At 45.8% G+C, this 16172-nt stretch overlaps 1 protein-coding gene across 2 annotated transcripts in view; it reads right to left on the bottom strand.

Annotated features, from left to right (window-relative positions):
* The window catches only part of LOC134945028 (uncharacterized), a 277136-nt gene extending 274152 nt beyond the window's left edge, over window positions 1-2984 (bottom strand). The window contains exons 1-2 of one of the 2 annotated variants that reach the window (XM_063934039.1): window positions 2877-2984; window positions 2181-2329 (exon numbers count right to left, since the gene is read on the bottom strand). In XM_063934039.1, coding sequence (XP_063790109.1) covers window positions 2181-2249 — 69 coding nt within the window. In that variant the 5' untranslated portion in view covers window positions 2250-2329; window positions 2877-2984. Of the gene's footprint in view, window positions 1-2180; window positions 2346-2876 lie in introns of both variants that reach the window. The other variant, XM_063934038.1, reaches the window with a different exon arrangement.
* Window positions 2985-16172: the final 13188 nt, after the last annotated feature.

Here is a 16172-nt window from a genome sequence, read left to right on the forward strand (position 1 = left end):
ATGCGATCTATCGCATGATCGCATTGTAATCACTTTGGCAGTTCAGGTGCAATTTCATCGTACCTGAACTGCCGGTGCAATGCCCCGCGATGTAGCGGCGTGGGGCATCACACAAGTGTATGGGGACCATTAGGTGCCAAGTGCAGTAAAACAATGATCTAAACCAGTGGTTCCCAATCTAACTAGATTGCTTAGAAGTTAAGCACACATCGCTCTGTGTGTATACACCATAGCGATAGGGCCGTGCATCGCTATCGCTGACTCTAGATTGGTCTGCATGCAGGCACAATCTGGCTAGATCGTAAGGCTCTCATTGAGCCTTGCGGTCTAGTTAGGATCGGGCTAGAACACATTGCAGCATGTGTACAGACACCCGCTGCGATGTGTGCTAAGTTCACATCAGGCTCAGCACACATCGCGCTGAGCCCGTATTGGCCCGTGTGTACCCCCCTTTTAGGTTCAATTATGAGGTGAGGGACAAGATTTGATTCTGTTTGTCCACGTACTGTATGATTGGCAGCCACCAGCACTGGTTTTGCCAATTACATTGACCATAAACAAATTGAATTGGTCTTGTACCACCAATCCAAGGCACCCCTGCAAATGTCCCATGGCACCACAGGGTGCATAGGCACACAGGTTTAGAACCTCTGATCTAAACATTTCTCTAACTCCACAGATGCAAGAAGAGATGCGGAAGAGCGGAATGGAATCCTGGAACAGTCCTGGTACACAAGATCCCTTTACAAAACATCTAAAATTAGCTATAATTATATCATTCCTAACAGTCACATACTGTAGTTGATACGTAATAAAATATATATAAGTATCTGAAAAGACAAAATAATGGAATTACATTTTCAAATATTGCTTCAGTACTTTGCAGACACAGACACAAGCTGAACTGCGGCTATTCCCGGGACAGGTGATACCTTGTGTTGTCACTGCAGTTGTTGCTACTGTAGCAGTTGCATTGTGAAGGCTGTAACATTAGGCATTGTTTTCATGTAACACGAGGCAGCTAGACAATGACAGGCTCCAATATCAATATATTTTAGACAATGCCTGCAGCCATTTAAAGGATAAGCACAAGCAGCTTGTTTCACCAAAGCCCCATTGCACCAATACTTTGTAGAACCTCCACCTTACTGTTGCATTTGAAACTACTAACTTCTTGTAAGTTTCATTAAAAAATTCATCACAGGTGGCACAATTATATGGAAAAATACACAATGAAAGCACACTTCAGGATTCTATATAGCAATACTAAACCAATGCTACTCAAGTCAAAAACTGTAGCACATAAAACATAATTTAGACTTCTCATAACATACAGTTTTACAGAATAATGAACAGCATTGCAGACTGGAGGTCTTTTTTGTTCTATATAGGTTATAAGACTCTTTTGAGATTTACACATGGTATTAAACATATATAATTGCATACATAATGGAATGATGTCACCACTCATGACATATAAGTGATGACATCACCACTCACTCATTTTAGCAATGACATTTCCATGAGATTATTACACTGAAGCATTATCATTAATGGTAATCTATGTATTGCAACATGTCCGATATTTGGTAAGAGTACTTTACAAATGTTTCTTTGCAAATTGCACTTGGCAATCAAAAACTAAGAGCACATTTTTTGAGATATACGATCAGAATTATGTTAATATTTGTAAATTCCCAATTCTCTCATGTCTGAAGATCCTTTCTTATTTGTTTCAGAAGAATATACGAAAAAAGATTCACTGTCATAATGGAACAATACAAAATTACATTTTCTCAATATTAATATTTGGCTGATGTACAAAGTCATATTCTTGTCCCATCATCCAGCATTAACACTTTAGCACCCCTACTACAATGAACAGGTTAACCAGCACCAGAAGGGAAAGATGTCCCATGTCCAATAACTTAATATGAGTATGCCAGCCCTTCACCCTTCATGTCATGACTAAGGTCACGGATTTGGTTTCCTGGATGCTATTGTTGTTAGGTATCCTCAAGCCTCAGGCCCCTGGAGTTACAGTGTGTACCAGCCATACACATGGAGTTAGGTTACCCTAGGGTCACCACACAATGACATGTCACACTGCTACATCCTAGAGAATAGGAGACTATATGTAAAGCGATCACACCCCCTTCCACATAGTGCCAGCTCCTTACCATTCTCAGGGGTGTCTTCTCATCATTCCGCAGTATGTCCCCCATCACCTCCCAGGACACAATGTACATCCCAATATCCAGCCACCATTGTTCTCAGGATGGGTCGTAGCAGGTGTGTTTCCTGTACAATGTGCAGTGGGTTTCTGCAGCTAAAAAGAGCGCAGGCTGAGCAGAATAAGAAATGAGTATAGAGTAGTATGACGGGGCTCAGTGGGTGTGTATTGTGCTCTATATATTGGATAGAATAGTAGCAGTGTGAAAACCAGCCTGATAATATATTCTGTATATTATATACATAATAACAGGCTGTATGTAATGCGAGTCAGACTGCTGTAGTTTTTATATGATATATGGAAGGTGTATGTCTATATGTGTATAGTGTTCAGCACAGAAGCATGTGCTATATATGTATCTTGTAAGGTGTGGACAGCAGGTGTATATCCCAGCTGGGCACTGCAGTGTGTATATTACAGGTGCCCAATGCAGTGTTTGTATATTTTATCTGTATATTGTATGTCAGGATGCTCTAATACATATATAATAGCAGAAAGGTGCATATCTATACATTTATAGTGTGCATATAGATGTGTATATACATATATTTCCTATATGGTGTGTGCAGCAGGTGTATATGCCAGCTGGACAGTGAAGCGTATATATATCACAGCTGAGCAGTGCAGTGTGTGTAAATTCTACCTGTATATTGTATGACAGGCTGCCCTGCTGGCTCTTTGTGTGCAGTCTCTGCAGAACCTTCTTTTGCATTGAGAATAAGCTTAGTGCTGCCCCCTCCCCTCCTTTCTCCTCCTCTCCATCATGCTCTGTCTCCCTCTTCACCCCTCCCTCCTCTGAATCAGCTCTGGCCCCGCCCTCTCCCATCTTCCTGAGGGTCCTGCGAAACAGGCATTCCGTCTGCTTGGCCTGGTTGCCATGGTGACGTGACAAGGGCGCATGGAGCTGCCCTGGGTCCGGTAACATTATCACGTGGTGCAGGGGATATTAGAGTTCGCTGTATCATCTTAAACTAGTGCATGCACCTTTGCAGCACGTGCTGTGAGGACCCTAATTGAGAATATTACACCTCTATCCAATCTAACATATCCAGGAACGAACATTTTTATTAAACTCTGGCACCTCCCTCTGCCCTGTCTGGCAATAAATGGAGTCATAGGAGCTCTGTCCCTTACTAAGTTACTTTTTGTATTGCTCCTTCCAATGTATTTATATGTTTGTTTGTTTGTTTGTTTGTTTGATTGTTTTTTGCTTTATTTTATAGCGGAAGCCAATCTCAGCAGTCTGCGTATGTATTTAACAGAATCTGTATTTACAAAGTACAGGCAAATGAGCAGTTCTCAACCTACAATGAGTTCCCCACACCACAAACAAATACACCCCTTTATTACCAATAATAATGTAATCGTCTCCCATCTCATTCATAGGAGGTTATATATGTTAATAATGGTAGTCCTCTTATTCATTTTGTTTTCATAGTTGAAATTTATTTACAGTTATCATTCATATACCTTGTTTATTTTGTGATAATTTCTTTTACAATAATTATAATTTCTCTTACATCCTAGAGGATACTGGAGTCCACATTAGTACCATGGGGTATAGACGGGTCCACTAGGAGCCTTGGGCACTTTATGAAATCAATAGTGTGCACTGGCTCCTCCCTCTATGCCCCTCCTACCAGACTCAGTTTAGAAAATGTGGCCGGAGGAGACGGACACATCTATGGGAGCTCCTGAAGAGTTTTCTACATTTATTTTTTCTGTTTGTTATTTTCAGACAGTGCTGTTTGGCAACAGCCTGACTGCTTCGTGGGACTTGGGGGGGGGGGGGGGGGGCAACCTCCTCCAGGGTTAATCGTCCCGTTCCCTGCTGACACTGAGCTCCTGAGGGTCCTGTTTGCAAGCCCAACCACAGCGAGCGTACAGGCCCGCAGCACGCCGCCACCCCTAACAGAGCCAGAAGAAAGAAGAGTGGTGAGTAGGTGGCCGGTGTCCCAGTTAATGGGTCACCTCCTGAGATGGCAGCATAATGGCAGGCTGCGCTCCAGGGCTCAGGATGACATGCTGTGTGCGTGTGTTCCACTACTTACATTACCCACACTGGCAAACTAACTTACAGGGGTTTTAACCTACTGTGAAGCACCATGCATACCTCAGCCAGTATAAAAACACCGGGAAGACCGCCCGCCATTACTGGAGCGGGGCTGCACTATGAGCGGACCCAGCAGCTCACCAGCGCCATTTTCCCTCTGCAGCTCTACACAGACAGACTGGCAGGGAAGCGCAGCCCTTCGACAAGGGCTCCAGCTTGCCTCAGCAGTACCAGGGGGTCATAGCAAAGGGGGGGAGCAGTATTAGAATACTGAGCCTTTATTAAGAGGGCTTAGTTTGCGACCCAGCTAGCCTTGTAATTAGCTATAGGGGCGCTGTGTGGCTGGCTCCATCATACTCTGTGTCTCCCTAGGGGGCTCTGTGTGGGTTAACTGTGCTTTTAACCTACTCATCCTGTATGTGTGTGTGTTCTTTTACATTTTACTATGTCAAAGGAGGGTGTTTCATGCACAGCAGAGTGTTTCTCTCACTCAGGGGGATCCCTACAGTGTACTCAGGATAGTACACATTCTCAGGATAGTGGGTCCGAACCAGTATGGTTGGATTCATTAAAAGGGATGATCTCAAGTACTTCACATAAATTATTCCAAAATGAGAAGGAGACGCAATACTTAAGACAATCTGTGGATGATCTGATGAATAGAGATTCAGTGGCCATTCCAGCGTCTCAGACCCCTGCCATTTGTCCAGAAAAGCGTACACTGGCCCAAATCATGCAGACTGATACTGATGATGATGTATCAGACGTTGAGGAAGACTCGGGAGGGGGGGATGCAGCTTTGTCACAGGGAATACAGGCCCTGATACAGGCTATTAGAGATGTCCTGCACATTCTTGACAGAGGACGATGAGGAATCTTATTTTTTCTTACGTCCTAGAGGATGCTGGGGTCCACATTAGTACCATGGGGTATAGACGGGTCCACCAGGAGACACTGGCACTTTAAGAGTTTGACAGTGTGGGCTGGCTCCTCCCTCTATGCGCCTCCTACCAGACTCAGTTTAGAAAATGTGCCCGGAGGAGCCGGTCACGGCTAGTGGAGCTCTCCAGAGTTTCTCTAATAAAAGTTTATTTTTAGAGTTTATTATTTTACAGGAAGGCTGCTGGCAACAGCCTCCCTGCTTCGTGGAACTTAGGGGGGAGTAGTGTCCTACCCCACGGGGTGAGAGTCACTATCTCCGCTGATAGGACACTGAGTTCCTGAGGGGATAGATCATTAGCCGCCCCAGGCACCGTTCACCCCAGCAGCATGCCGCCACCCCCTAACAGAGCCAGAAGATGTTTTGTAGCGAGTGAGTCACCGGCCCCCCTGGCAAGTGGGGAGCTAGTGTGAAGATGGCGGCAACAGGGTAGGGAGCGCAGTACTAACTGCCGGGGCTCAGCGGTACATAGTGCGGCGCTGTGAGGGTGCCCTGAGCCAGTGCCTATACCCTAAACTGGTCAGCAAACCTGTCAGGGTCCCCGGATCGCTGCCAGCAGAACTCCTTAGGCCAGTATAATATAATGAAGAGCGGGAAGCAGCGCCATGTTCCGGGGCGGGGCTTCTCAGAGCGGACCCAGCAGCGTCCAGCGCCATTTTCCTGCCTGCAGTTCCTGTACAACAGATGCTGACAGGGAGAGCTGTCCCTCCAAGTTACTCAAGCTATCCTGTGCGGTACCAGGGGGTTGTAGAAGGAGGGGGCTGTGTAAAGTCTGTGTAGTCTATTAAGGTACACAGACAGCGCTGGTAGTTTAATTAGTTCTACCTCAAAAAGCGCTGTGTGTGGGTTGGCTCCAATCTCTGTGTCTTTCTGTGGCATACTTGGGGGGAAACTGTGTCTGACATTTCCCTGTGTGTGTGTGGGTGTTTCATATCTCACATAACCATGTCTAGGGACTCTGTCATATGCTGCAGAAGATGTTTCCTTTCAGAAGGGATCCATTCCATGTACACAGGATTGTAATGCTTTGTCTCAGATCCCTATTCTCGAACCTGAGTGGTTATCTTCTATCAAAGGAATGATCTCTCAGATCTCTACAAGGGTAGCTAATACTGAGACTGAAACTCAGGTGTTAAAGAATTCTATGGCAGTTTGGTCAGGCTCTGTCCCTATTCCTGCAAAATCCCCTAGCATGTTCCCACAGAAACGTGCACTTGTCCAAATTATGCAAGATGACACGGATACTGATTCTGATACTACAGACGGTGATGGGGATGTGCTGAGGGGGGCGGCATCCCGTGCAAAAGGGGTTCAGCTCATGATTGAGGCCATTAGAGATGTGTTAAATATTAATGACACAACACCTGAGCAGGTTGAGGAGGCTTACTTCACTGACAATAAGAAAGCCTCGCTAACCTTTCCTGCGTCTAAAGAATTAAACGCTATATTTGAAAAATCCTGGGAAAACCCGGAGAGAAAATTCCAGATCCCAAAAAGAGTTCTGGTTGTTTTTCCCTTCCCTGAGGAAGATAGGAAAAAATGGGAAAACCCACCAATTGTTGATGCATCTGTCTCCAGACTGTCTAAAAAGGTGGTTTTACCTGCCCCTGGTTCTACCGCATTAAAAGAACCGGCTGATCGTAAGATTGACACTATGCTCAAATCCATTTACACTACTTCAGGAGTAGCCTTAAGGCCCACTATTGCCTGTGCATGGATTTCTTTTTTTTTTAAATCAAGTAGTTTTTATTGAGTTTTATGTCACAAACAAACAAAACAAAACATCAACATTGAAATTTAACTATAACTTTAACAGTTGCCATCAATAAACCGTTTTTTCCCAATCACATTTTGGTGTGCGTGTTATTTCTTATCATATATAGTTACATATATATATCCATGACGAGGAATATCCATAGTTTTACAATGTCGCTCATGTGCTTAATACTTGTTCGCCCAGCCCTGCGCCACCCCAGCGGCCCCACATCTCCGTAAACCGAGAGGTGGAACCCCGTATTTTATACATATGTCTCTCATGGCGAATTACCTCGTTCACCAACGCCCTCCAGTGCTCCACCCTAGGTGTATCAGCAGAGAACCAGACCCTAGCAATAACCACCTTAGCTAGCGTTGTGAGACACAGGACATATTTGTACAGCAAAACAGAGTGCGTCTCCTCCAAATCTAGCCCAAATAAACATATGCCAGGATCTAATGTAGGAAGGGACGGTGCTGTCATGACTACATCACCCCAAACTCTATGCCAGAAAAGGGAAATCTCAGGGCAGTCCCACAATAAGTGCCAAAATCCGGCATCAGCTGCCTGACACCTGGGGCAATTAGAATCTTCCCTAAGACCAGCCCTCTGCATACCAATCGGAGTGCGATAGGACCTGTGTAGAATGTAGAAAAAAACCTGCTTATACCTTATACATGGAGTAGTGTATTTAAGTGAACTCATAATCTGAAGCCACTGCTCTTGGGACAATTGCCCTAAGTCAGTCTCCCATTTAGTACGGAGATTGTTTAATAGATCGGGGTAGCTATTGTTATTTAGAGCAGCATATATGGTAGACACCTTCCCCCTCCGGCTCATTGAAGCAAGCAGCGTTTTAACAGGTGAGTCAGCAATCGATGGTGGGCCGTGAGGGAATTGGGTCTGTATAGCATGTCTAAGCCGAAAGTATCGGAACATAACTGTGTTAGGCACATCAAATTCGATCTTAAGTTGCTGAAATGACTTCAGCACTCCACCGTGGTATAGCTGACCCAGTGCCACGACTCCCCTAGCAATCCATATGTTATCTAGCGACATCTCATATAGCTCAGGGTATGCACTGTTGAACCACAATGGAGTACAGGTATCATGTCCCTCCCAGTCATACAAAGTGTGCGCATAACGCCAAATAAGCAAGGCTTGACGCAACAAGGGAGGCATGCCAGACGTTGAGAGACCAGAAAGGAGAAGTTGAAGAGGAGAGAGAGAGAAAGCAGGAGAGCACTCCGTCCACTCAGCCAGAAACCCCCTCATCGTATCCCCCAGATAGCCCCCAGTCCATTCACTCAGATGGGCCAACTGAGTGGCCACATAGTATAGTCTGAGATCTGGGAGGCTTGCTCCGCCAGACATCTGAGATCTGCACATCGTTCTTATAGATACCCGCGCCTGCCTGCCACTCCATATAAATGAGGATAATACTCCCTCAATAACAGTAAAGATCTTCTTGGGAAGGTAGACCGGGGAATTCTGTAGAGCATAGAGAAACTTTGGCTGCATCACCATTTTAAATAAATTGACCCTACCCAGGACAGACAGCGGTAATTTTTTCCAGCTATGTGCCTTTTCTTTAAATGTCGCTAGTATGGGGTCAATATTTTGGGCCATATAGCTACTCGCCATAGGAGTAATCCAGATACCTAGATATTTAAATCGCAGTGTCCATTGCAAAGGATACGCCCCCTGTGTGTTTTCGGGAAGAAGGCCAGAGATAGGAAAAATGTGGGATTTGTCCCAGTTAATTAGCAGACCGGAAAAGATACCAAAATTCTCCACTACATGTAATGCTGTACGTAGGGAGTCATCAGAGTCCTGCAGGAAAAGTAGCATGTCATCCGCGTATAGCGCCACCACATCCACATGACCCCCAATCTCAACTCCCCTGACCCCGCCATTACCTCGTAGCAGGGCGGCCAACGGCTCCACGGCCATCGCAAACAGTGCAGGAGACAGGGGGCAGCCCTGTCGAGTGCCCCTCTCCAGTGCAAAAAGCTCAGACGTGAAACCATTGGCCGTCACACGAGCCACGGGCAAGGAATACAATAATTGGATAAAGCCAATAAAACGAGGACCAAAGGCAAATTTCTCCAGCACCCCCCATAGGTACCTCCACTCTACGGAGTCGAACGCTTTGGCCGCATCAAGGGACACCACCACCGCGTCCGATCCCCCCACATCATTTCTCTGGAGATGGCAGAACAATCTACGTAAATTTTGGGCCGTGGACTTACCCGGCATAAAGCCCGTCTGGTCTGGATGAATTATCGTTGTAATTACCGAATTCAATCGAGATGCCAAGATTTTTGCTAATATTTTTACATCAGTGTTGAGGAGGGAAATGGGTCGATAGGACTCGGGGAGCAGGGGGTCTTTCCCTGGTTTCAGCAGGACAATTATATTGGCCTCGGCCATAGAACGCGGGAGGGCCCCACCCTTTAAGAGTAGTTCAAACAGTTGTAGGAGATAGGGGGCAAAGAAAGTAATGTATTTTTTATAGACCTCGCCCGGGAGTCCATCCGATCCCGGTGCCTTAGACGCCGGGAGAGACAGGATCGCGGCCTCCACCTCCTCCACCGTGATAGGCGCATCCAGAGCCCCAGAGTCCTCCCGGGACAAGCATGGCAAGGTCAGCTGAGCCAAAAAATCCCCCAGCTGATCATCAGAGTAATCGGCTCGGGATGCATAGAGCGAGGTATAGTAACTACGGAAAGTCTCCGCCACCTTTGATCCAGAGTAACACATTTGGCCAGCAGAGTCTTTCACACACTGAATTACTGTTCTAGGGGAGTCAGATCGGGCCAAAAAGGCCAAATAGCTACCATTCATCTCAGCCCGAAAATACTGCTCATGTCCCGCAAAAAGGAGTCTACGTCTGGATTTCTCAAATAAACAATCCGACCACTCATTCTGCGCGTTCTTCCACAACAATTCATCAGACCGCAAATGGGTATTAAGATATTGAGATTCCAACTGCTGACACAAATATTCCAACCGCATCTCCTCCCTTTTACTGAACGCTTTAACTTCAGAGATCCGCTTTATAAAGGAGCCCCGCAGAAACGCCTTAAAAGCATCATGCTTCATTGTCAGAACATTGTATAATGAATTATCTTCCTGGAACCCTTCCCAGGCGGCCACCAGATCCTCACCCTTCCCCAGCAGAGTCAACCAAAAGGGATTAAGCTTCCACATTTTTGCTCCCTGCTCCCAACCTATATTAACTGTAACCAAAACAGGAGAATGATCCGATATGCCCCTAGGGAGATAATCCACCGCCAGTACGTCCGGGGACAAACCATGGGAGACCAACACCAAATCAATACGAGAAAAAGCGTGATGGGTAGCGGATTGACAGGAGAACTGAGTGGCCGCGGGATTTCGACATCTCCATATATCCACCAGCCCCATCTCCCCCACCAGTCTTGCGAATGAGGTAGGGGACGCCATGGGAGGGGAAGATGCAACCGACTCCCTCCACCTGTCCATACCACCATCCATGACATTGTTAAAATCTCCCAGACATATCACAGGGGTGGCAGGGGACCGGGCCAGAAAACGGGCAGCGTGCCGGAGGACCTCATTGTTATATGGCGGGGGGACATATACTGCTAATATATTAAACAGTCGGCTGTTAATATGGGCTCGTAGGAAGACGTACCTGCCATATTGGTCAGTTTCACATTCATCCATATGAAATTGTACGGACTTTTTAATCATTACAGAAACGCCTCTTGCATTGCTAGAGAAGGTGGAATGATACACGTGACTGACCCATGGTTTTCTAAGCGCCAACACTCTACCTCCATGCAAATGTGTTTCAGAAAGACAAATTATGTCTGCCTGATATTTTTTAACCTGAGTCAGGACTAACGATCTTTTGATTTTTTCATTCAATCCCCGAACGTTCCAGCTGAGCAGACGGAGCCCTTCAGAAACAGTAGACATAGAAATCATACCGGAGAGGGATAACAGGATAGGTTAAAGAGACATATAGCAGAGCCTGGCATCGCAGCATATCAACGCTGAGCCAACAGTACATAGGGACAGGAATAACCAGTCCCCCTACGTTCCTGGAGGCACATGAGCACAAAGCAACATAATGCAGAGAATACACGTCTTTGCAAAATACGCACAGAGCTAAAAAGTGATGGCTTGGAAAAAAATAAACTAACCCCCCCCGCACCCACCCTGTATCACCTAATAACACAGTGTAGCAGAACACACACATAGTCAAAAATTGATGGCATGAAAAAAAACAAACTAACCCCCCCCACACCCACCCTGTATCACCTTGCGAACATAAGGTATACCTGGATCCCATAACTCCCACCAAAGTAACTAATCTAAGGGATAGGGGCCTAACTAAGATCCCAAAGAAATGCCCCTACACTATCTTCGGCATAAACTCTCCTCAGAATACCAGTAGAAGTATTACCCTAACCCTGGAAAAATAAAAAAAGAAGGAAGAAAAAGAAAAGAAAAACATATCTAGCAGCGTACCCCAACATATAAAAACGAGATTGAGATTAATATCAACATTAGGCTGCTCAACATTGCCCCCCTAGTACTTTGCATATATATCCACAGCATGACTAGCGTATCGTGATTTGGAACAGTTAGTCTTAGCCAGCAATAAGAAAGTAACAGATCAACAAATGTATGATATTACATCAACGAGGAGGACGAGGCTGTCGTTCCAACCATGCAGCAGCATCTTGAGGAGTGGAGAAGAAATGAGTGGTGTTATCAGACACCACCCTCAGTTTGGCCGGGAACAGCATAGAGTATTGTATATTGCGGTCACGGAGTTGACGCTTAACCTGCAGAAACTGTGATCTACTCTTTTGCACCTCCAGGGCAAAGTCAGGGAAAACGGATATATTATGTCCATCTAGTTGGATAGGGCCCTGTGTCCGGGCCATGCGGAGTATAGCGTCACGGTCCTTAAAATGTAGGAAACGAGCAATAAATGTTCTAGCCGGAGCCCCGGGTGGTGGCGGTCTAGGCGGGAGCCTGTGCGCTCGTTCCACCGCGAATTGAGAGGTAAATGCTTCTTTGCCAAATAATTTAATAAGCCAATTTTCCAGAAAGGATTCTGGGGAGGTGCCCTCTGCCCTCTCAGGGAGCCCAACAAACCGAACGTTGTTGCGCCGTAGTCTCCCCTCGATATCGGACATTTTACTCTGCATAGATATCACCTGGGTAGATAGGTCGGCCACTTTCAATTGTAAGGGTGATGTAGTGTCTTCCAGATCAGATATCCGATGCTCAGTTTCACTCACTCTTTCCCGGATTTTTTGTAGATCCTGTCTTAAGAGAGAGACGTCCGCCTGGACTTGCCCAATCCTGTCTGTGACCCTTTGCTCAGACGCAAAAATGGCCTGTAGTATTTGCTGGGTAGACTGAACCTGCTCAGTGGGGTCAGGGGCAGCGACCTCAGCCGCAGGCGGGGATGGGTCAGTGTCACCCTGCTTTGCCGAATGAGTTGCCTGTTGCGACCTAGCGAATTTCTCCAGTTTTGCAGCGGCGGCGGCGGCGCTCGCCGCGCTCTGACCTCCTTTCACCATTGCAGCACTGGACGCGAAGTCAGGACTCCAAGGATATTACAGCAAAAAAGTCTCTGAGCAGTATCAGGTCAGCACAGGTGCTGGAGCCGCTCGGATCGGGCAGATATGATAAATAATAATGTAGCAAAGTAGAGCAGGCCTATGAGCACACCGCAAAATAGGTTGTATGCAGAGAATAGGAGACTAGCTGATTCAGCCCAAGAGCAAAACTATGTGGTTATTGCAGGTTTGCAGGGAGCATATAAGGACTGTGCTGTTTCCTTCCTTATTATTGCTCTCTATTCCCCTTCTTCTTCTGTATAATCAGGAACTCCTCAGTGGATGTAGGGGGAGCAATAATTTTGTATTTTATATATATATTCTTTTTCCCTTCCTCCCCCTTCCGTTTTATTGAGGCACCACACTTTTGGTTATTTATTAAGCCCAGGAGGGAGATATAGAGGAAGCTCCAGCCACAGCTCACTTTATTGTATTCCACCACCAGATGGCGCTGAGAGACCAGTTTTACATGTGCAGACTAGAGAAAAGAAAAGAGGATGGCGGCTTCGCGGGCTTTCCTCCCTGCACTCACCCGCCCGCCGAGTCCTCTGGTAGTCACCGCTACTCCCGGCCGTCAGTCAGGGACTCCTCAGTCTCCGATCCCCAGCTGGGGGATCACTGCAGGGCCGCCGTCAGGAGCGCTGTCGCGTGTCCCACGCGTCTTCTCTCCAGCTCCGGCACGCAGAGAGGCAGGGAGCCGGGCCAGCACACTGGAGGGGTCTGACACAAGGAGCCGCTTCACGCTCCCGGCCAGCGCGGATGGCAGCAGGGGCAGCACACCTTCCTATGCCCGCAGGTAGGTCCCAGGAGTCACGGGTTAGGGGAAAAAGGATGTTTTAGCAGGATTATTATGGAGAGCTAGAGTTGCACACTGCTACTCCATTCCGATCCAAGCCACGCCCCCCGCCTGTGCATGGATTTCTAAAGCCATAGTAAAGTGGTCAGGCACATTACTAAAGGATTTGGATACAATGGATAGAAGTGACATTGAATTATTTATACGTAACATACAGGATTCTGCAGGGTTCATGGTGGAATCCATGAAAGACCTGGGTACGCTGACTGCACGGATGTCTTCCATGTCGGTATCAGCTCGCAGGGGACTCTGGCTACGCCAATGGTCTGCAGATGCGGAATCCAGGAGAAGTGTGGAGAACCTACCCTACACAGGTCAGGCTCTATTTGGGGAAGCGTTGGATGTGTGGATTTCCACGGCAACCGCGGGTAAGTCACCTTTACTTCCCTCTGCTACTCCTTCTACGAGTAAACCATTTTCTTCAGCTGTGCCGTAGTCATTTCAGACCGCTAAGACAAAAAAGCCCAAGCCTTCTACCACTTTCTGTAGAGGTGGTCGGGCAAAATCCAAAAAAGACTGCACCTGCAGGCTCCCAGGACCAGAGACCTGCTTCTGGTCCCTCAAAATACTCAGCATGATGGTGGACCTCAAAGCCTGGAGGACGGGCTGGTGGTTGCCAGACTCAGACTTTTCAAGCACGTCTGGGTGTCGTCCGGCCTGGATCCCTGGGTACAGGATATTGTGTCCCAGGGGTACAGACTGGAGTTTCAAGAACTCCCACATCACCGATTCTTCAAATCAGGCTTGCCAGCTTTGCTGACAGACAGGGCTATCCTACAGGAAGCCATCCTAAAATTGGTAATTGTCCCAGTTCCACCTCATATGCAAAACAAGGGTTATTATTCAAACCTTTTCATGGTACCGAACCCGGATGGTTCGGTCAGACCGATTTTGAACTTGAAATCGTTGAACCCTTACCTGAGGGTTCAAGATAGCAGGCGCTTACTTCAACCAAATTACATATACTCAACAATACGTCCCTTAGGTATATAGATGGACTAGATCTCCACACTGCAACATGGACGACCTTCTTTCTTCCTCTACACAATTCTCTCCTCTCGGGACGATGTTGGCATGAAAAAAGAATAATGTATATATGTGTAATAAAGTTTTGATTAGAATCTAATCTCTCTTATTGCCGCACACATTCACATGAAGAGGATATTCATCCACCAAAGAGGCGTACCCCAACTCACTTTCCAAATGATGGTTTTAAACACATAAAGGTATCTTTTGTCCACCATTGTGTCAGAAAAATATTGATTTGGTGATGAACCCTTTTACCGGATAGATAAGCGTACCTCACTCACACAACAGAGGTTTGATAGAACACATAAAGGTTTCTTTTATACTCTAGCAGATAATTTTCAGCTGTGAATAGAAGGCGTACCCTACTCACAAGAAGAGTGATTGTGTTCAAACGCATCTGGGTTTCTTTCGGAGGCTTGATGTGTAAATGGTTACCATCATCTCATCCCAGTATATAGTTTATCCCAGAGTGGGCACCAACCAGAATTTCACCACATAAAAAGTCCACATCATTTTTTTTTTTTTTTATTAAAAAATTCCGCACATTTGGGGTATAACACAAAACAACAACAAAATATGGAATGTGCAGAGTCTAGAAGATGGCAGTATGGCTCTTGCACTAAAAACAATCCCAATTTTACAATCGCATAAACAATGCAATTTTAAAAAGATTATAAAAATGGATAAATGTCAATTCATACCTAGATGGTATAATGAATGGTCCACACTTTCAGCTGACCAGCCTTTTTATTTAATGTTTTTAAAGCAATATTTTTATTGGAAAAATGTCGAGTAAGCCATTACAGACCAACAAGGAAATGATGATACAAAACATTTCAAAATAACATACAGGATATCCCTTGGGATACATAAAAAGAGGTACATCAACAACACAAATGTCGACATTAATTTTCGGTATAAAATAGAAAATAGGAAAGAGAAAAGAGCAGAGAAGGGAGAAAAAGAAGAGGAGAGAGAGATGAGATGAGAAAGGGGGGGGGGGGGGGGGAGACCACTATGAAAAGTTTCCGAAACAAGCTCATATCATGAGGGTAACAGTCACATTCATCATACCTAAACAAAGTAAATAATCGAACAGTCATTTAGAAGCATAAGCAGTACAACTCCAACACAATATGTCACACCGTGAAATAGAGGTTTTAGTGTAAGTAAACCATAGTTCCCAAATCCCTATATATTTATCAGACCTATCACGTAAGGAAGCCGTAATTTTCTCCATCGTGGAGATGTACCATATTTTGGACAACATCATGCTTATAGGGGGGGCAATGGACTTTTTCCAACATTTACCTATCACACATCTGACGGCATGAAAAATTTGGAGTAAAAGTTTATTAGCAATACTACTGATTTCAGACAAAGGAAGGCCCAGCAAAGCCGTCCAGGGACCCAATGTTACCTGGGAACAAAGGATAGAACCAATAAGATTCTCAACTTGGTCCCAGAAAGGGCGGATTTTGGGGCAGGACCACCAAATGTGTTTGATATCTCCAATTTGACCACACTCTCGCCAACACAATGGGGAAGACCCAGGGAAAATTCTATGAAGTGTCGCTGGTACTAGATACCACCTGGTGTATACTTTATAAGACTTTTCCTTAACCAGAGAAGAAATCTAGGACTGAGCGACATTTTGTCTTATGATTTCCCGAGAGTC

Source organism: Pseudophryne corroboree, chromosome 7 (genome assembly GCF_028390025.1).
Source record: "Pseudophryne corroboree isolate aPseCor3 chromosome 7, aPseCor3.hap2, whole genome shotgun sequence".
In the NCBI taxonomy this organism is placed as follows: domain Eukaryota; kingdom Metazoa; phylum Chordata; class Amphibia; order Anura; family Myobatrachidae; genus Pseudophryne; species Pseudophryne corroboree.